At 52.3% G+C, this 21535-nt stretch overlaps 1 protein-coding gene across 1 annotated transcript in view; it reads left to right on the top strand.

The window, feature by feature from the left end:
• The first annotated feature begins 16200 nt into the window (after positions 1–16200).
• Positions 16201–21535, top strand: part of SLC1A4 (solute carrier family 1 member 4) — a 22613-nt gene continuing 17278 nt past the window's right edge. The window contains exon 1 of the mRNA XM_026033968.1: positions 16201–16222. Coding sequence (XP_025889753.1) covers positions 16218–16222 — 5 coding nt within the window. The 5' untranslated portion in view covers positions 16201–16217. The remainder of the gene's footprint in view (positions 16223–21535) is intronic.

The raw sequence follows: 21535 nt of genomic DNA, 5'->3' as shown, positions 1-21535 counted from the left end.
CAGCTTTGCTTGGAAAGGTTACCTTGAGGTGCATTCCCTCCCATGGGAAGGAGGTTGACATCCCAAAAGACGGAAATGAGTAGCATCAGTCAAGGGATTGGGGAGGTCCCTTAAAAAGGTTTAAGAGATTGAACGTCCCTTTATARAAACAAATGTGGCCAAAAAGATGGGGAGAATCAAGAATGGGAGAGAAAAAAAATGGGCAGGCCAGAAAGACCACCAATAAAAAGCCTCATAAGAAGAGCCACAAGCAAGGAAGAGATGAACACGAATACCTGGCTTCACTTCCCAAAAAGTGCACGATTTGATGAGACTACTGTGCTTTGATAATCAGAGTCAGTATTTTCCACTCCCCTCATAGCAAATACATGAATAAATGATACTAATTTAAATCCTTAAAGGGAAGATTCCAGTTCTCAACACACTACATCTCACAACTAAGGCTCTGCCCATATTAGCGGCGGGTTATGAAGCAAACGCTGCAGAGGAACTTCAGCTCCTTCTCCGTTCAGAGGTTACCTTTCCAGAATCACGGTGCAGCTCTGCCGAACACCCCTCTTGTTATTTCTGGGGGATCTCCATTGCAGCAGCTAGAGAGGTGTGTTCAAGTTCAGCCGGGATCCTTTATCCCCATTTTCTTCATTCCTGTATCCTTACACTGTCCCTAAGCGGATACCTGCAGCAATGCCCAAGATAAATAACAGGGGATCACAAGAGCTACAGGCAAATATTTTAGCCCACCAGGAATCCTGCACATTAGGTGGACTCCAACTCCCCTGGCCTTCCAGGACTTTACCTGGCCATTAAACAGTGTCATTTCCAGCATTAAAAGCACCCAGCCAGCCCTACTCAACTGGAAATCAGCAGAAACATTGGAGCATAGAGACAGAATCACACCTGTTTCTTAATGAAATGGTTAGTGCTGGGAAAACAGCCCAGTGAAGGGTGCCCACTTTTTCCATGGGGCAAATGTGTGTCCTCTGGATGTCGCCCCCACCAGAATTCCTGACAAAATGCCAACGCGAGCCATATTATTATTAATTTTCCGAGCTGCTGACCTTTAGTGCTGCTGGCATCGTAAGCCTGCCGTCCCGAACCGTTCCTGTTCRCACAGGAACACCCTTAGCCAGCCTCAATATCCACCCCTGCACGCAGCCACTAAACAGATTCCCACGGAAGGGGCCGCTGAGCGATTCCGCGTTCCCAAAGCCCCTGGAATTCCCTCAGTTTTGCTCCATCCCACCGCGGGAGGCAGCTTTCCTGGGAGCACTTCACGGAGCTTTGCCTGAATACACTTTTCCAGAACACTTTACCAAAGGTCATTACATGTGGAGATTTTAGAATAATTTATGAACCAAAGTTTGCTTTTAAACATAGAAAAAGATACATRGGAAACCTTTGGATTGGGAAATAGCAGCTCCCATTTGCTGTTTCTCCCAATTAAAGGGCTTCATATAGCTCATCAGAACTTAATGCATCGCGCATGTTACGGAGAGCCTAGCATAAGGCCGTCTATCTGTCACGTCTCTCTCCACAAGTACTTAACGTGATAAATGATCTGGTTACTTCTCTTTCTAATATAAGAGCAGGAGAAGCTTTGAGACAAAGAAATAAAGGCCAACGCACATTACAGATCTTACAGTGATTAATAACAGCCCTCCTGACTCCCATCTCGGAAGCGGCTAGGGTCACTATTCCTCTCCTCTTCCCAAATCAACTAATGGTTTGGCAAATCCAGGTGAACGGCAGGCAGGCAAATAGCACATCTTCCCTTTAACACGCAACGGGCAATAAGAGAAACCAGCATTTTATTGATCTCCATAATTTCTACAGCTTAAACTCGGCTGCTCACACCAGTTCCCAGACGCTGTGGAGCCTTCCCAAAGAGCAGCAGTAAGAGCAGGAACCAAACCCAACTTCTCCATCACCTAAAACAAACCTCACAGCAAAGCGTGCTCATGTGAGGAGGCAGTTAGAGAGGCTTAGTTTGAGACGGGGTGCAATAATTACTACTCTSTGCACTTTCAGATCCAGAATCACAACAAGGAATTCGCATTTAAACTCTTCTGCCCATCCCTATTTTTCTTCCTTCCCAAGGATATACCCCAGGACGACATACACACGCTACAGTAACTGTGAATTCTAGGCAGAGACTAAAGCCCTCGGCTCAAAAGTGTTTGGAGGATGACAGTCAGATACAAAGACTGCTGAGAATGCCACTATAATTAACGTGGAAGAAATATTTTAAGGTGCTGCCATTGCTTAGGGAATGTTTTATAAGTGAACATGTATTTCAAAATATCCTTTTCTTGAAAAAAAAGAAGGAGAAAAGTTTTACACTTCCAAAAACGMCTCAAGATTCTAACCTACGATAAACAAGATGCCTTTTTCTGGGGTCTAAAAAAATAAATTCCCCAAATAATTAAAGGAAATACAGCTTAATTTTGCTGTGYTTTCCCATGCACATATTGCTTGGTAAGTGGTTGATCTGTTTTCTCTGAGCATCACCAAACACGCGTATTTTTGTTTAGCAAATAAGTTGACAGTATCAATGCAGAGCCGGGGAACCTCTAAAAACAATCCAGTTTGCATAATTAATGTTAATTACAACAACATCTCAATCAGTGACACAAAAGCTCAGCGATGAGCGCAGTCATACAAGGAAGTGAAAACACAAAACAAACATGGAAGAATCGGGTCTTGTTCTGCTCGAGGATCAGCCCAACTTCCAATAGATGTATAAATAAGAACATAAAGGCAGGAGACAGTTCTGCTTTGTTAGACATTTTCTTTGCAGCCTGTTTAGTGCAGAGCTTTCCACGGAGGCTGTAATAAGAGAGAGGATCTGAGCTGTGGACACTTCAGATAATATTATCTTCCTACAACATCACATCCAAGCCATTATCAGCTGCTGTAAGGAAAAACAACTGAGGGCCTGATCCTGCTGCCAGCAACTTCGACAGCGAATACTTAACAATATGATTCCAAAAAACAGGCAGAAATAGAACAAAACCCCACACACTGCAAGGCGGTATGGATTCCTGCAGGCACAGGAGGATTTCAGGACGAGATAACGACTTCTGCAACATTTTTTCCCCTCCACACACTCTATTTTCCATAGCAACAAAGCCCAGAAAATTCACTTGTCTCTCTGGCAGCACAGAGGTCTTCACCCGGTGTTCCTGCTATGGTCATTTAACAGAGCAGCTTTGGGTTTAACCCTCCGAAAATTTCTTCRGGTCCCAAGAAAAAGAGCGAGCCGACGCACACTTATTTGGAGGGAAGGAAACGCACGGTTTTAAGGGAAAAAGTGCCATTCTTGCTCACCCACACGGTCCCCGGGTGCACGAGTAGTCACCGAGGCGTCACGGGGAGCACTCGGGCTGCAAAGCACCGCTCCGCGTGAGTCAGGGCGGCGTAATGAGGCCCGACGAGCACGGCACCGGGACGTGGGAGCTCCCGGGAAAACACGGGATTCTCCATCACTTCTTCGCACGGGTGTCAAGGCACCCCATTAAGTTAATGCCATTTACCCAGTGGGAAAAGGGTGCCAGGGCTGATGCAGGCCCACATCACGTTGGCTTAACAGCTAGAAAAAAAGCAAGAAATTTGGGGATTTTTAGCCCATTTTGGGGCAAACTTCAGAATAAGGCAAGGGCTGATGCACTCGGCATCCTCTCCACCTCAGGSTTGATTTTTCCCCCCTTCCTCTCCAGTTTCCAGCAAAATGAGGACTTTTTAAAGACTGTTTTCTCCAGCTGCACCCTATATATGCTTTTAGGAGGCGCTGACCGAAGCCATGCGTTGCTTCCTCTTATTGACAACAGGAAAGTAAAAAGGGGGCAGGGGAAGGGAAACTTCATGCACAGGATCCCCAAACGGCACCGGCCTCTTAAGCCGAGTTTAACAGGTATTTCCTTCATTTTTCCACACGCTCCAAGAGGGGGGACTTTGGAGCACGGCGAGGTCTGGAAAATACAACAGTTGCACGGGCTGCAATTAACAGCAATAACTAATAGTAATAACGAGGAGCAAACGCTCCGGCCGCACGTGGGGGCACTGCTCTGCCCCAGGGGCTTTTCCGCGTATATCGGCGTTATTTTTAAAGGAGGGAAAAAAATACACATTAAGGGATAAAATCTACAGCAACTCACCCGCTCCGGGGGGCTCCGCGGCGAGGGGCGGCCACGACCGCTGAGGGGCGAAGCGGGGATTTAAAAAAATAAAAAAAGRAAGGGGGGGAAGGTGAGGGAGGGCTGGAGATGGAAAAGGGAGGAATTCAGAGAAAAAAAAAAATAAAATTAAGCGCGGCGGAGGCGGTCGCTGAGGCGGCTCGGCGCTATCCCATGCCGCTGCGGCGGGCAGCCTAGCTGCGGGGGGAGCGGCGCGGCGCGCCGGCCATGGAGCAGGGGCGGAGGCCGGGGCAGCCCAGGCGGAGGCGGCGGCGCCCGCCCGCGCACGGCATTTAACGGCGCTGCCGCCGGGCCGCGCCGCGCCGCGCCGTGACTCACACACGCGGGTTAGTCACAGGGCGGCGCCGCGCCCCGCCCCGCCGCCGCCACGCCGGCCTATGGGCGCCGCCGCGCGCGCGATTGACGCGCCCGCCGGCCAATGGACGCGCGCCGCCGGCCGCACGCCGGAGCGGCCCCTGTGAGTCTTCTGAGGACACTGCCGCGAAGCGCCGGGGAGGGGAGCCCCCCCCTCGGGGGGCGGGCCTTGCGCCCGGATGCCGCCAATCGGAAGGGAGGGGTTGCTTGATGGGCGGCGAGGCGCGGGCCAATCAGGGCGGGAGGAGGGGGCGGGAAGGGCGCGCTCTCCGCCCCCTCACGGGGAGCTGGTCACGCAGCGAGGGGAGGGCGGGGGAGGGAGCGTGACAGGGAGGCGGGAGCGCGCCGCSTAACGGCCCCAACGGCYCCCAACGGCCCCCAACGGCTCCACGCGCGGCGTCACGGCAGCCGGGGGCGCTGGTGTTTGCCCAAATTTTGACCAACTGATGAAAATAAAGCACCCGTCCTGGTGATAAGGCTGGCGGGGGAGTTACAAACGTTAATTCCGTGGGCGCTGCTAGGAGGGGTTGGCCGATGGGGACGGGATGGGTGGTGTGAAAACGCCGCGTTCCCCTCCCAAGTAACTAAAATGGGAGGAATTGAGGTTGGGTGGAGGGTGGAAGGGCTGCCCGCTGGTTGTTTCCAGCTCGAGCTGGAGCCTGGCCAAGAGCGTAATTCCCGGAAGGAGAGGAGGTGGCCGAGTTGTCTTCCACCTTTCCATCCCCACCCGATAGTGTCCGCACCAAGACCCGGCTCTTTGCAGTAAAGATAAAATCGCCSATGGGCTCCTGAGAGATCATGAGGTGACGCTGTCGCCCTAAGGGGCTCCGGTGGCATCCCCCCCTGCCTGCAAAAATACTCTGTTTTGGTGGCTTTAAAAACTAGTTCCTTCAGTAGGATGCTGTGGTTTTTGTTCTATTTTATTTTATTTTGTTATTTTGTTATTTTGACATCTGCGGTAATTGAAAAGCTGAAAAACTCCAACCTGCAAGACTTAGTTCTTGGATACAGGCTGGCCCGCAGCCCGTGGTGCCTTCCAAGACATCCAGGGGTATTGAAAGTACCAGGGGCATCTTGATAAAACCCTGAGGATTTGTCAATTAATACGCCCTTTCCCGTTGAAATCTGTTGAGCTTTGCTACCAGAAAGGCTCTTGCTTTAATTACTGCTGGATTAGAATAAACCGAATCCACCATATTGTTCCTCTATAGCATTTTGCTCTATGCATATCATATTCCCTTATTCCGAGCGATTTGTCTGCTTGCATTAAAGTTGACAAATAGGAGCATGCGTTTTGCTTGGCACGGGGCTCTTTTCATTGAAATGCAAGGCAGTTACCCTGGAGGAAGGGATTCATTTGAGCTAATCATTGGGAATAACRAAGGATTTTTTACAAATGATCCCCATATTTGGGTTGGTGGCAARAGTACAGCCTTAAAGATTGGATTTTTTTCTCTGCCATTATAAGGGCTTAAAATATTTGCACAGTTCTCCGAGTTTTAACAATGCTTATACATCTGTCCATGCCTCGTAGCTTCTGGAAAGCACTCCAGACCTGGCTTAACCTTAGATCCAAAGCAGTCCAGGAAAGGACGAACAGAGCGTTTGCCGTTCCCAGATCCAAACACCCAGAAACTCCTTCAAATAACGAGAAGGGGTGGGAGTTTGAGGACAGATGGTCCTTCTGTAGCTGTGTGTTCCTTAACAGCGATATTCTACCCAAATTTAGGCAGCAGTCGAGCTCACAAATTTGGGCACGCTCGCTTCCGGAGGGTGAAATTCTACAAGCGCGAGTTTCCTCCCCGAGAAAGCAACCAGGGTGATATTGTGGAGCACTGCAGTGCTGCAGCGCTCCCAATATAGCACATTTTTTTCCCCTTCAGGGCCTGCACCTGCAATAAAGCGGTTGCATGAAGATCTCAGCTTTTACTTTTAAAATCGCAACCTCCCGGTTGCAAACGCGGCCCGTTCCCRGAGGCGATTTCTGCTCGAGATGCTTGTTTTGCGTTTTGGTTTCTGTCGCGTTTTGGCTGCTCCRGGTTTAGGAGCTCGCCTGCTCGCCTGGCCTAAGTCAAGCTCCTCCTCGCTTAAGCAGAGCTGCCTTTTAGAAACTGCTCTATTTCTGTCAAGCGGCTTCAGAGCCTCGTGCAGTTAAACCAGGCGGAGGAAGCGGGGCAGGGGTGTTTGCTGGAAATGCAGCAAATTCGCCCGTGGAAACGGCCCTATTTGTGGGCGCCCTGGGATGTGGCCCCAGCATTTGCCTTTCTGGCCGTGCAACCGCARTCTTCCAACTCCTGTGCAGGTGCCAGGGGACCCAAACTTCCTTATTTTCACCTATATCTCTCACGAAGCACCACAAAGTTTGCGCTGTGTTCAAGAAGGCGCTTGCTAAAAATATAGTTCTTTCTTTTGAGGGTGGAACTGAAGCAGTTTCGCACAAAGAGCCTGGCCTTTTCGCTGCACCGCGGTGGTTTACAAAATAAGTTTGTTTAGTGCCCACCGCAGGGAATACCTTTAAAAACCTGCAAATATTCGCTTCTATATGAAGAAAAGCAGTGAGTTTCCCTGAGCTGTGTTTGCTTTTCTGAAAGCATTCCACTCCATTAGATTAGTGGCTGGAAATGTTTATGGAAAGAATTTTAAGCCTGTTTTAGAGGGGTATTCACGGAAAGCAGAATTTTATCTCAAAACCCCCGTCATCTTGCTGGGTGTTAATTCATGTCCCTTGAGTGCGGGATTGTAACGCGGTGTTTTGGGAGGGATTTCCTCGGGCCGTGCCTCTCTCCCGCTTCTCCAGGCTGCTCCGCTTTTCTGCCGTGCCGCTTCCCGCCGTGCCAGGGGTGGAAAATTTCGCCTTTTCTTTGTTCGCCTCACACCTTGTGCGTCGCCCTCTGAACAGAGGGCTGCTTTCTGGAGCAGCACGGAAAGCAAACCGCTATCACAAAGCAAACGCGGGGCCCTGCAACATAAAACCACTCCCTGCAATATTTAAATTCCTCTGAAAACCATCCCCTGCCATATGTCTATAAACACTGTCCAGCTGCAGCACGCTTACAGATTCTTGGAGGCCGTCTGWACTTGACGAAGATAAAACAATATTGCAGACGGAGATAATATAAATGGCTATTTTAAACATTTTACTTACGCTTTCAGGCATTTTTATTCTTTCTCGGTTGTAGATTATTAGGTTAAAGTAGGATTAAAAGTGTGCTGGTGTATTATACTTTGTGGAAACACCTCGACCCCGTGCATCCYGTAAACACTTCAGTGCTAAAACCCCCTTGCTGCCCAGTTCCTAAACGTGGCTGCTCCAACACCCTAAAGCATATTGGCTTGCTCTGATTATTCCATTAACGGGAACCATATGATGATTTTCAATACTGAAACACAACAGCAAACACTTACTTCATTCTTAAGCCCAGCGTCCAACTGCTGTTTAAATATTTTGGTACATTTCTTTTGCATTTGTTACAGAAACTAAACAGCTTTTGCCTGGGCCTCTTAAATGCCTGGCTGGCCGCGTTTCCAAGCGTCCACAGCACTGATATTCCCAGCAACGCCTCGGAATTGCCGGCCCTGGCACCTGGCTGCAGCACATTTGGGGCAGAAAAGAGAAAAAGAGAAGCGGGACGTGGCCAAAAAATGCAGTAAATAACATCAAACTACACGTGCTGCCTCTGGGCAACGTCGGGCGCTCGGGACAGGGCTGCTTTTGTGCTCTGAGAGGCCAGGGGTTGGTTTTGGAAGATGCGTGTTGACAAATTTGCAAACTCAGAGGTTCGGGAAGGCCGTGGACTTCACGTGGACCAGTAAACAAGCCGACTTCAAGAGTAAATAARTGAATTAATGGGCAAAAAACGACTACGACGGCTGGCAAACAGCCATTATTGTGCGCCGAGGCTACCAACTCCTTGCACATGTTTGTGCGCCAAAAGCGGCACGTAAATGAAAACCTTTTGCACATATGTCGGGCTGGCAAAGCCCCTTTTTTATTTAATTACGTGCCAGAAAGGCCAAGGCTTCGGTAGAGGGGCAATTTGGCAGTTTATGAACTTATCTCTCCGTAACTAAAGAGCTGGGAAGTGGAGAATAGAACAAGGCTTCCCTGCATAGGCTTTGCTGCTAGTAGTGCCTTGAAACCGCTTCCAATGTGTCCTGAAATGTTCGCGAGTTATCCCAGGTGCCAAGCGAGCTGCGGTCCCCAGGGTGGGATGCGGCCACCTCCGGGCTGATAGGGGCTCTATTTTGCTCTAGATTTGCAAAAAAACCACCAAGCAAGGGAAGAAYACATCCATTTTGTGTGTCGTGGAACAGATAGTGCCCGATTTCTGGTGCATTTGTGTCTCTTTAGGGGCTCCTGGCAGGCAGGAGCCCATAGGGGTTTTTCCCGGGGTCAGGATAATCCCAGCACGAGCTGCCGGGAGGGATTCTCTGCTGTCTCATACTCACAGGCTCACGTGTGGCCGCCCGCTCCCGGGCTCCGTGGGATGGCTCGCGTGGGAAACGCGTGAAGCAAAAAGCAGAGGCCAAAAATCGGGAAGAAGGCGGGATTTCACGGCAGTCCAGTAAGAAGCTGTGCTTGSTCTGGAGCGAGAAACATTCACTGGGGGCTTCTCTGGGCTTTTTGCTTTGTGTTATTCCACTTTGTCTTCCCCAGAATGCTGGAGCTGCGAGATTCCCGCGTTTCCGGAGCCGGATCCCACCCGGGGTGCCGCACGTGGCCGGGGGCGTTTGAACCCCAAATTGCCCCCCGACACCAACAGCAGCAAAGCAGCCGGCAGCGTTCGGAGCGGCGCCGGCAGCCGCGGGAGCAGCGGCCGCCCCGCGCCGGGATGTCGCCCTCGTGAGGATTCCTCCCCGCATCCTGCTCCGCGCTCTCCSGAGGGCTGGGGCTTGGATGGAGGGAGGCGGTTATTTTTAGGCAGCACAATGCACCTCTCCGGGAAGTTTTTCCACAGCGGCCATTTCGGGCAGGCCGGAGCGGCTCYGCGGCGGGAGCAGGGCCTTGGAGTTTGTCCCGAGCGGGCACTCCGCAAGGTCAGGATCGGGAATGTCTGGCCCTGCGCCTCGGGAATGCCGCCTACTCCGGAGCCGGATTGCGGCAGCTGGGGGATTTGGCACCCTGCACGGGTAGGAATAACGGGCACAGGAACCGAGGAAGACTCAAACCTCGTGTTTTTAAAGACAGGAGACCCCTCATCCCACACTCAGGTCATGAGATTCTTCAGCCTCTTGCTCCGCTTTGGGTTTCCTTTGGCTGGAATATGTTTTCTGGATTTCTTCTCCTTCGAAGTCACCTTGCACAAAGGGAAGGAGCTCCAGAGCTCCCGGTGGGCACGGGGGCTGCCGGCTTTGCCGAAGGGCCAGCTGTTCTTTGCCATAGGGAATGATCCTTCTTCGTGTAGCTGCCAATGGAAGAGCGGGACAGGAGCAAAGTATTAGGATGATTTGGGGCTGGAATAGCACTTGGAAATGCTGCATAAAACCCTGTGAAGGCAGCGGGGGGAATCACTGGCTCACTCCTGCCCTTGYCCATCCCGAGGGGACTCCACAGGAGTAATGGGAAGGCCTTGAGAAGCCTGGAAAAATCGGGAATGCTTCCCAAAAGGCTGGCTTCGGCGGCACCCATCTGCTCGGCGCCCACATTAGCGGGTTGTTTCTGCTAAATTAAAAGCTGCGATAAACTCAGCTGCTTTCAGATCTGTCACCTATTCCGTTGGGATAAAAGGGGCCATTCCCACCTCCTCGCAGCCCTTGCATCCCACCAGAATAAGGGCTGGTCTTTGCAGTGGGAATGTGGATGTTGCTCCAGCTGCCGGAGCAGCAGATTCCGACTGAGGCCCATGGAAAGACCTGCGGGGTGCTGGCTCCATCCCAAAAACTCCAGGAAGCCAGGGAAGGGCCTGGGAAACAGGGATACTGCTGGGATGAGCGCCGGGAAGGCCAGCAGGGTCCCTGGAGTCACAGGAGGGGTGATCACAGGAAAGATTAAGCAATATCCCAGATAGGAGCCCCACGGAAACAAAGGGAAACAAAGGCCGAGGTGTTTATTGGGGAGGAGCAGTTTATGCTTCCCGAGGCTGCCGCTGGGATCAAAAGGGAGAGCTCAAGCTCCAGAGGAGCCCAGGGCCTCCACAGAGCCCCGGCAGAAGCTCCTCCAAAGGGTGTATCCAAGAAGTGTATTGCAGCCGTAGGGAAAATTAATATATTTTATTGGACAAGCCGATAGAGCTGGAAAGGGCTTGTCAGCTGCTGGGCGCACAAGCGCTTCCAAAATAAAAGCAAAAACTTGACAAGCTTTAAAAGAAAATAAAGTGCCCAGAAATGCCTCCTTCTTGTCAGCAACACCTTAAATAAACTATCCAAGTTTCCTGATAAAAACTAGCAATATCCGCATAAACCGGAGAAGTTCTGCAAGCGGCCATGAGCTTTGGGCAGATTAGAGCTGGTTTGCTCGGAAAGGAGTGGGAAAATGCATATTTCCTTGGGAAGTTTACTCAGTCCTGCTGCTAGCAAACTGGAGACAGGAATTTTAATGCAAAACTTGACCGAAAACATCCATATTTGGACCAGMTGAGGCTGGACATCGATGATGCAATGCTGACCAAAGGAGGTTTTCTTGGATTCTAACTGTCTGAAGAGCTCTCTCCTATTTTATTTTTTTAATTTTAATTTATATTTTTTTTCTAGAAGAACCCTTATCTTCTAAAAACAGCGATGCAGGRAATCCCAGGAGGCGTTCAACAGCACCCAGGCAGCTCCAGGAGCTTCACTGCAGAAGACCTCGTTGCATGAGGGAGACTTCATTGCATGAGGAAGACCTCATTGCATGAGGAAGATCTTGTTGCATTGTGAAGACCTCGTTGCATGAGGAAGACCTTGTTGCATTGTGAAGACCTCATTGCATGAGGAAGACCTCGTTGCATGAGGAAGACCTCATTGCAGGACGGAGACCTCATTGCATGAGGAAGACCTTGTTGCATTGTGAAGACCTCGTTGCAAGAGGAAGACCTTGTTGCATTGTGAAGACCTCATTGCATGAGGAAGACCTCGTTGCATGAGGAAGACCTCATTGCAGGACGGAGACCTCATTGCATGAGGAAGACCTTGTTGCATTGTGAAGACCTCGTTGCAAGASGAAGACCTTGTTGCATGAGGAAGGTCTTGTTGCATGGAACTTGATGTGGGATCCAGGCACGTGGTCCCGTGTAGGAGATCAACTAAATCAACTCCTCGGTTTCCCCAAGGGCTTCCCCGGCCTCCGTCTCACTGGCCTCTAACCCTGATGCTTTTTTTCTTATCACTATAGATGATACAGACTTGAGTCTCGCAGGTTTTCCAGGGGCTGTGATGCAGCAAGTCCAACTTTCCGGCTCCTGGGATGGCCCCGAATTCCCGAAACAGCCTCTTCCTTCCTCCCAGGGCACCGACGTGTGCGGCGGCTCCGCGGGATGGGACCCGTGGGCTGCCTGCTGCGGGAATAGGGATGATGGCAATGATCCCGCTGCCCTCAACGGGGGCAGAATGGGCGGAATTGCCGCTCGGAAAGTGCCACTCTCCGTACGTGTCTGTCCGTGGAGGCGAATGCGAGCGCAAGGAAGGGCAGAAGAGCAGAAAGGAAGAGCAGAAGTGAAGAGCAGGAAGAGCCTCRTCACGGAGCTTAGGGAGGGAGCTCCCCTGCTTCCCATGTGACAAAAAGAGATSGAAAAGCGCCAAACAGTAGAATATCTCTCAAGAAAGCGTCTTTACTGGAGGCTGAAGCACCGGTGCCGTTGGCTCTTCCTAGCCCAGCAATGCGCCGGCCTCCGGAGGCTCCGCGGAGCCCCGCGATGCTGGGGACATCTCCCTTTCCCCAGCACARGGGAGCATGGAAGAGCCGGGAAGGGCGGGGAATGAAAAGATAAAGCCGGGTGGGAAGGGCTTCCGTGCACCAAATATTGTTGGAAAAGGGGGAAAAAAAAAAAAAAAAGGGCTTGGATGTTTGTCGCCGTTCCAAAAACACGTTGGAGCGCAAGTGCGTAATGCGCTGGAAAAAAACAGCGCGCGTTAAACGCGTTCCTGCCAAAACTCCGTGAAAAAAAAATAGAGAAGACATCGATTAAAGGGAGAGTGGAAAGTGTTTTGATGGAAAAATGTCAACAAGGCCCTGTGTGTGCACAGATCCAGCCTCTCCTCGGAGGAGGGGGGTTCRTTTTGCAGGATCACCTCCGCTTCCAGGCACGCCAAATCCGCAGGCTGCTCCTGTGGATCTCCCGGAGAGCTCCGGGTTGCAAAGAGGAGAGAAGAAAAACAACGAAGCCCGAGGAGYGGAGTAAAACGGCCGAGTCCTCCCAGATCCTAAAAATAGCTTCGTTTGCTCCAGGAGCAGCTGGAGGCGGCCCCRTGCGGCAGGCTCGGCCCGGCTCCCGGCGCAATTCCAGGCGGGGATTTTCTAGGTGTTTGGGCRGCCGTGGGGTTAGTGACTCCTGGGTTTCTCCCGAGTCTAATCCCGCAGGAGTGTCGGAGGCTGCCGGGGACCTAATCCGGGCTCCTTGAGGGAATCTCGCCCCGTTTTGTTCTTAGGCAGGGAACGAATTAGGCTAAGCGGGGATTAGAGGGGACACGCCACATGCTCGCCCCGAGGGATCGGGATTGTTTATGTGCCCGCTGGGGGGAAAATGAACTTTTTTTTGAGGAAAAGTGGCCATAAAAATGACTGGGCTTCCCGAGCAAATAAAAATAATGCCCAAAAGGAACCTGTACAGGTGGGGAGGCTTCAGTGGTCACTTCCTTGAAATGCCGGGCACACAGTGCCGGAAAGCCCTGGAGCCTGGAGGTCTAAGGGAAAATATGTCCAGGATGGAGCTGGATCCATGGAAAGGTGGGGGCTTGGATGGCCACGGACAGGCGTGACACCAACCCAAGGTTTGCCGAGCAAAGCAGGGGATGATCCTGCACTGCAAAGACTGCGACGATCGGGGCTCCCTTCGCCCTCTCCCACGGGACTGGAGAGTTGCCTTGTCCCGGGAAGGCCCGGATTTTATCCAGGTTGGTGACATCCACGGCCCTCGGGTTGTCCCAGTGGCCTCGGGGCTCTGCAGCACCCAAGGGTGTCGTGGAGCCGGCGGCGCYGCGATCGGAGCCTCGCGGAGGCTCCGTGCGCCCCAGGGCTGCAGGGGGGACACGCAGCACCCGCRGCGCGGCCGGAGAAGCGGCTCCGGAGCCCTCCGGAGCCCTCCRGAGATGGCGGCCGGTGCCATCTCTCGGCCCGACGGTGGGTGGCACTCTGCAATCACCGTAGCGTGGCTATCCCTGCACATTCCAGCCCTCGCTTTTCCACAGGGTGAATTTGCTCGGGAGGCCGCGGCGGGAGCGCACGGGGGACGGACCCYGCGCGTCCCGCACAAGGTCACCGCGCGGCTTAACGCACGGGATCGCGGGACATGCACAGGGTGGTTTGCATGTGTTGCAGTGATTTTCCCCTGCACTTCCCTTCCTTTGGAGTCGGAAGATGCCCGGCTCGGGGCTCTGCTCATTCCAAGTCTTTCTTGCAGGCCAAATTGCTGTAAATCGGCGCTGCTGCGACCCTCTGCAGGCTGTGGGTCGCAGAGGCCGGGCACGCGGGGGGTTCACGCGAGTCCCACGGGCAAGGCTGGGGGCCTCAGGATGTCCCCGTTGTCCCCAAGTTGTGGGTCCACGCGCAGCCGACGGGCTCCGCTTGCTTATCCYGCCCGGCAAAATGCGTCCCCTATGCACTGTGTGTTTTCAGTCTGCTCTTGGTGCAATTACCCGGTTTGGCTGAGCCCGTTTGAGTGTAATGTGGCAACCTAATTATCTAGCAGCCAGAGATTKAAAAGCAGCTTGAAGAGAAAAGAGGGGAGAGGGAAAGGAAAACGGAGAAGAGAGGGAAAAGAAAACAGAGGCGTTTGCAACAGACTTGGGGGGAGCAGTTGTCCTATTCCCTTTGAAAAGTAGGGAGGAAAAAAAAAAGTAGGGAGGAAAAAATAGTTGGGAAATAGATAAAAAAAGGTTTCACCATGAGAACATCCCCTCTTTAGGTGGTGCTGAGGATSCTTTGCAGCCTTCCCTGTGTTCCCCTTCGGACCCAGGTCAGCACAAGCCCCTCGGCCTGGCGAGGGCGGCTGGATTCCCGCTGCACAAGTCCAGGCTTTCCTCTCTGTGTTTATTTCTCGTTGCTGCTTGGGCCGATTAAGCCAGGAAGGTAAGTTATAAAGGAGCACAATTAAGGTAAGTCATAAAGGAGCAGGATTAAATCAGACTTATAAAATCAGATTAAATCAGAAGCGGCACAGAGGGCACGCTTACCCGCGCGGCATCCGCACGCTTAGCCYGCTGCAGACAAAGTCCTAGCAGGGTTCGAGCGTTTAATTGCTGTTCTAATTAACATCCCACTGCTCGCGTGGGCATCGGGAGGCCCCGGTGGCCCCGTCACCATGTGCCCCATGGTCCCCGTCCTGCCTGGCCAGCAGCAGCCCTGGCGGCGCCTGCCCGGGAAAAGCAGGATTTGGAAGGGGTGACGGAGGGCAAGAGCAGGAGCCCCAACATTCGCAGTGCCCCCAAGGCATTCCCTGTTTGCCGGGGATGTTGTCGCTGGGATCTGGGATTCCTTCGGGATGAAGCATCGTGCCGCGCTCGCAAGGCTGCGTTTAGCCGGCATGCCTGAGCGCTGCCTGAGAATCCCGCTTCCCTCCCATCGCTTGCAGAGCCGCCTTTGCCTCCCCTCCTTTCTTTCCAAGCTCTTTTCATCCCGGCCAGTCCCAACACTCGCCTCCCCGCTATGTTCTTCAGATGTACTTCTCTGGTGCTGCTTGAACTAAATAGCTCTCTGAGCTCTTTTCTCTCCCGACATTGGCCCTCTCCCCAAATTCCTGGCACGAGCAGTTTGTTTTCTATGGTTTTGCTTCAGCTGAACTTGGTTATTCAATGTTCTTTTTTCCTTCCTGAGCGACTCCTGGTCCAGCCCCCCGGCTGTTTTGTTCCAGTACTTTAAGTGTTTCCATGTCTTTCCTCTCCTCCACTTTGCGAAGATTTAGCTTCCTCCTTCCACAAAGTTGCAGCAACTTTTTACGCATCTGCTTGTGTTGTCCCAAGGAAACCAGCTGTATCCACTGGGGCTGCGTCCCTGTGTGTGTCTGTTCCTGCTGCTTCCCTCCCATCCTCAACTCACTGACCAAATTCAAGGAAGATGGGCATAGAGTTCTAGACACATGGTTTCCAGATCCAGGGGCAAGTGAGGAACATGTGCTTATACCTTTTATTACTATTACTATTACTATTACTATTACTATTACTATTACTATTACTATACTATTATTATTATTATTATTATTATTATTATTATTATTATTATTATTATTATTATTATTATTATTATGTGACTTGGATGGGGCATGGGGAGAAGCTCCCTGGATGCCTCTCGGGGAGGCTTCTTCTCTTTATTTTCTTGCCTAAGGCAAACAGTGTGCGATCTCCCTATGGGTATGAATAGACAAAATCCCTTCTCTGCCTTTACTCCCCATTTCTATGCTTTTTTTTTTTTTTTAGGATAAAAGAGAGGAATTCCAACGCTCAACCCTTCTCCATGGACGTGCTGGTCTTGTGCATCTCCTGGGTGCAAATGCCATATCCCCTCTGCAAGCAGGGATGGAATATGGGACTGGAAGATGGCCAATGAGGTGAGGATGCTGCAGTACTTCCCTAAATATATAGGCATCCTTCATGGACACAGCAGCCGTGGTGGGTCTTTGGTGGCATTATGCTTGCATGGGCGGCTAATCTTGGGCCATTCACCCCAAAACCTAGGGATTCTTTTGGCAAATGAGCCAAGCTGGAGCACTTTTGCTGGCCAGGTGCAGGAGGGAAGGAGCGGCCGGCAGCGTGGCTCATTTAAAAGGGGTKTATACAGACCTTGCACCTTGGCATGAATGGCCAGCCACTTGTTCTGTTCACCAGTCCTTTCCTTTTACACCAGTCTGGGATAAATTTGGCTTTTGGGGGCGGGATGCCCATGAGGAAGAGTTATAGCCCTCATAGCAACCCCRCAGCTGGAAATCCCGGGCAAAGCAACGCGGTGCTGAAAGAGGGGCCTGAGGGAAACAGGAGCATACAGGAAAACAGGGAAACAGGAGCCGTCTGCACGTCCACCCGTGCACGGAGCGCTGCTGTTTGCTCTGTCTGGTCACCTCGCCGCCTCCGCGGCCGCTCGAGCGGCCACAGGCCCCGGCCGCCTGTGTTTGCACGCTGGTCTTTACAGTTTCTGCTGGCTTTTACAGCCCTGAGGTCCCTGCATCCCGGATGGCAGCGGCGGCTGCCGGCACCGGGGATCCTTTAGCCTGCAAAATTGATGGCTGAGGGGTCGGAAAGCAACCGGGCAGCGGGAAGCTGCACGGAAGGCTTCGAAACAGCAAGGATTGCTTCACAACAAACACCTGAGTGGCAGAGGGTTGGATTCTTGAGCGATATTCCATAGGATTTGCTCTTATACACATTGCACGCTCTATTATATCTAGGGCTTTAGGTCGCGCTCAGTTTTGTTGTTACTCCTAGTGCAATTCCGCTTGGTTTGCAGGGCCGTTCACAGGAGCCTCGTGGCGAACGGGGGGGTTATTTGTCAATATTTCTCATCTTGACAGTAAAACCGCATGCGCCTTTGGAGAATGAAGTTAAATATTTACCGCAGATCAACCACCCCTGTCTGCAGAGGGTATGTTTTGTTGGAGTTTGGGCGGTCAAGTGACACCTGCAACCCGCCTTGCCTACCTCTGCTGTCAGCAAATGTGCTCTCAAAAGCCTCTTTCCCCCYTTCCGAATGTTTCCGACCAAGCGTGAGAGCCTCGGTAGGAAGGAAGATGAATCTTCCTTGGAAAGAGGATGAATCCGCATGTGCTGATGCCCGAGAYGGGGCTGGGAGCTGGGGAGTTTGCGCACCAGGATGCTGGTGGGACCCCACATTGCGCTGGCTCTCGGTGGGTTGTGTCTGTGATCCGGGGTGTCCCGCGCTGGGGTGTATTCCAGCAGCCCGGATCACTGCGCGTGGATGGATAAGGGAAGAACTGGAGGGATAAGGGAGATCCGAGCAGAGGATCCCGCCGGCACACGCGCTGCTGCCGGGGGCAGCCCAGCACACGTGTGGGCTGGAGCCTGGCCAAATTCCTGGCATGTCGGGCCCAGCRGAGCCGTCCTGCTGGGAGCCAGGAGGCGCCGGAGGCTCCCGCCGGGCCCGCGCCTTGCCGGCGGGAAGCAGGCTCTCCCGCCTGGGAAGCAGGCTCTCCCCATCCCGCGCTTTCATGTGTTCTCCTCCGCAAGAGGCCCCCGGCCCCCGGGGCCGCCGCCGTCTGCCCGGAACGTCTCGGCCGGGCTGTTTCGGGGCAGCTTCATTGAAGCTTTCCTTGGAAAAAGGAAGAGGCAAACCCAAGCCCTTCCTGCCCTTTAATCTGCCTCCCTCCTCCCCATCCGCACGCACGTGGAGCCACCGGCAGCAGCCAGTTCCTCCGGACTGAAGCAGTCACGGGATGCGTTTCCCAGCCTCCGGAGCCGGAGGGATCTGAGGAGAACAAGGAGGCTCCGCAGCACCCGGATCTGCCTGGGATAACGTCCTTGCCAAAGGAAGCCCCTGAGAGCTGCAGAGAACCCCAGGGCTGCAGCGGGGCCATTGGTGCCACCAGCTCCAAACGCTCCCGGGGATGCACAAGGTGTCCCCAGGTCAGCTGGTGACAGGGTGAGCAGCCCTCTCCATCAAATGCAGCCTTCTCCAGAGGCCCTGGTCTTCCAGGGGGTTGGTTTTATACAGAGCCAAGCTCTGTAGTCTAGCTCCAGATGTGGATGTCCTCAGGGTGCATTTATATTTTGGAGGTCAATGACAGAACATGAAATAAAATAATAAAAAGCAGGGTGCTGCTCAAGTGCTGGGTTAAATCTGTGCTGAGGGAAAGAAAAGAATCATCTGGAGCTTGTAAGGGGGGTATGAGATGCAAAGAAGTCAGCAAGGGAGGGAAATAATGATGTTATTTGGGACCTGCTTTGCTTTGTAAGTGGGATGGCGACGTAAGTTTGGATGGGCCCAAATTCACCTGTCCCAARGTTGGGTGTCCTGAGCCAATTGCCCAGGTCTTTTCCATACTGAGCAGAGGGGAAGGTGCCCCCATGGGCGAGTGGTGCCTTAGACACTTGTTTTGGGTCCCCTTTAGCGGGTGACCTTCCATGTCACTTTGATGGCAGAGATAACAAGATTAGTTGAGACTAACGTTGAATGTTTAGGTGGCAAAAGGCAGTTACATAAATCCTGTTCCCAAGGGTCTGGTTTTCCGCAAGATCCTGGTAAATGTTAACGACTGGAATGGGTGAGCGGTAGGAAAGAGGAATTGGAAACTCTTCCTCACAGTTCTCTAGATAAATTCCCCAGAAAAAAATAGGATTTTAGCCGGGGGGAAATGGCTGAAAATAAGATGTGCTCTCCTAAAACAGAGAGGGCTCCCATTGCAGATGTCGAGGCTTTTCTCGCTGCCTTTACTGAAGGACGAGTTTCAAATATACACCATCAAAAAACCCTATCAAGCAGAACTTGATGGCAAGTCATCGGGAATGCTTCATGCCTTGGCCAGCGGTGAAGGCTGCATCTCAGGGGCTGCCCTGCTCTCTGCTCACCCCAGGAAGAAGGAAATCTGTATTTCTTTAAGAGGAATGGGTATTTTTCCCCATTTTTGCTTGTTTGTTTGGTTGGTTTTCCCTGCTTTCGATTTGCTGTTTTCTGAAGAAGCTCTCCAGCCCTCTGGATTTCTAAGACAAAAACCTAAAATCTCCAAATCCCTCTAGGGAAAAGTGAAGCCTCCCTGTCTAGAAGAGCCAGCTGGATGGACAGCGGGAACAGGCACACGCGTTCCCTGGGAAGCATCGAAATGAAAACACAACCCACGGGATCAGTGAGCACTCCCCGCCGGCTTCAGCGCTAATCTCCGCAGCCACCCCGGGCTCTCACGGGGCCTGGGAAACGGTTAATTTTGGGGGGATGATGTTCATTCCGTGGGGAACGAGCGGCGAGGGCGGGTGCTCCGTTTAACTCGCGCTGTTCTCTGCTCTACGGATGGCTCGTCTGATTTCACGTGTTCTTCTTGCTCTCCATCACTGAAGTGCAAAACCAGGCGAGACTGGCGCTTGCTGTGACGTGTGTAACTGGAACCGATTGTCCCTGGGGGTAGGAATTATTGGGTGGCTTCCCAATGTCCCCGAGAGACTTGTAGAGCTCTTTCTATAATAACAGATAATGCAATCTGTGCAAAAAGGCAGGACAAAACTCACTTCAGAGACCMAAGTGAGCTCTGTGAGAGGAGCTTAAAATCACATCTCCAGTCTGCATCGCCCRGCAAAGAGCTTTTATCCATACTAGGACATTTGGCATTTATGTTTGGTTTYCGAATCTTTTCTCAACCGAAACAGRGAATAAAACTTCCATAGATCTATATTCATTTTAGAATTTCCTAACGGTAAGTGAAAAGAAAAAAGGTGAGACTGAAAGAGAATGGGAGAGGAAAACAAAAGGAGGAAAGGAATGACATTTTTTGTGAGGGATTCTTTTAAAACAGTAATAGAAAAAAAAAAAACAATTTCTGGTCTCTATTTTCTCTTTGAATCCTAGTTTTATGTAATGCTCATTAGCAGAGTTTCACAAATCACATGTTSCTCAAAAAATATATATGTATCAGGAAAAAAAATCTATAGAAATATGCTTGGCATTTTGAATCAAATTGCTGTGTGTGAGCAGCTACAAGTTAAGACTCTGCATTGCGTTTGGAGGCGGCTGTGGCCATAATTACTTGTTGTTGTTGCTATTACTTATTTACATCGAGCTAATTCCCAGGGATGCCAGTCATGGGATAGGGATCTTCGCTCTCTCCTTGAGCCTGGAAAACAGAAAAGAGTTTTATTAAGTGGGGATTATTGCCCAATCACACCCCGTCAGTCTGTCTGCTTCATTAGTCCGGTCTAGTTGCAACGCGAATGCGGGGCTGGTTATTTTTGCAGTGCGTTTTCTGCTACGCTGTGTTTCGCTGATGCCAAAGAAATTCCCTGAAACGCAGCCCCTTTTCCCAACCTAAACGTTCCCTGAACCYCTTGCAATTGCCCCTGTGCAATTGCTCGTCACACTGGGGGTGACACGGAGGGGCTGGGGGATGTGGCACTGAGGGGACGTGGGGGGGCCGCTTAGAGCCATGGGGACACTGAGGGGACAGCGTGAGCACAAGGATGGTGCTGAGGGGGTCTGGGAGGATGGATGTGGGGGTGACTGGGGACAGCTGGGGACACTGGGGGGACACTGAGAGCACATGAGAGCTGTGGGGAAGCTGTGCAGACACCGAGGTGGTTCTTGCGAGCTACAGGGACGCCGTGGGGATGCTGAGGTGCCGTGTGTGAGCTGGGGRCACCAAGGCCATRGGGACAYCAAGGTGCCACGTGTGCGYTGTGGGGACCATGTGGGGAGACTGGGGTGTCATGYGTGAGGTGTGGGGACACCGTGAGGACACGGAGGTGCCGCATGTGAGCTGGGATGCCATGGGGACACTGAGGCGACAAGTGAGAGCTGGGGACACCGTGGGGATGCTGAGACAACACATGTGGGCCCTGGTGACACTGTGGGGACACTGAGGTGACATGTGTGATCTAGGGACACCATGGGGGTGCTRAAACACCACAGGTGAGCCCCAGTGACACTGGGGACACTGAGGCACTGTGTGTGAGCTGGGGACACCATTGGGGTGCTGAAACACCACAGGTGAGCCCTGGTGACACTGTGGGGACACTGAGGCACCGTGTGTGAGCTGGGGACACCATGGGGGTGCTGAAACACCATGGGTGAGCCCCGGTGACACTGTGGGGACAATGAGGCACCATGTGTGATCTAGGGACACCACGGGGGTGCTGAGGCACCACGCGTGGGCCCTGGTGACACTGTGGGGACAATGAGGCACTGTGTGTGAGCTGGGGACACCATGGGG

The sequence above is a fragment of the Nothoprocta perdicaria genome, unplaced genomic scaffold, assembly GCF_003342845.1.
Source record: "Nothoprocta perdicaria isolate Ctin4 unplaced genomic scaffold, notPer1 scaffold_138, whole genome shotgun sequence".
Taxonomy (NCBI): Eukaryota; Metazoa; Chordata; class Aves; order Tinamiformes; family Tinamidae; genus Nothoprocta; species Nothoprocta perdicaria.
This window is presented reverse-complemented; position numbering and strand designations above follow the sequence as displayed.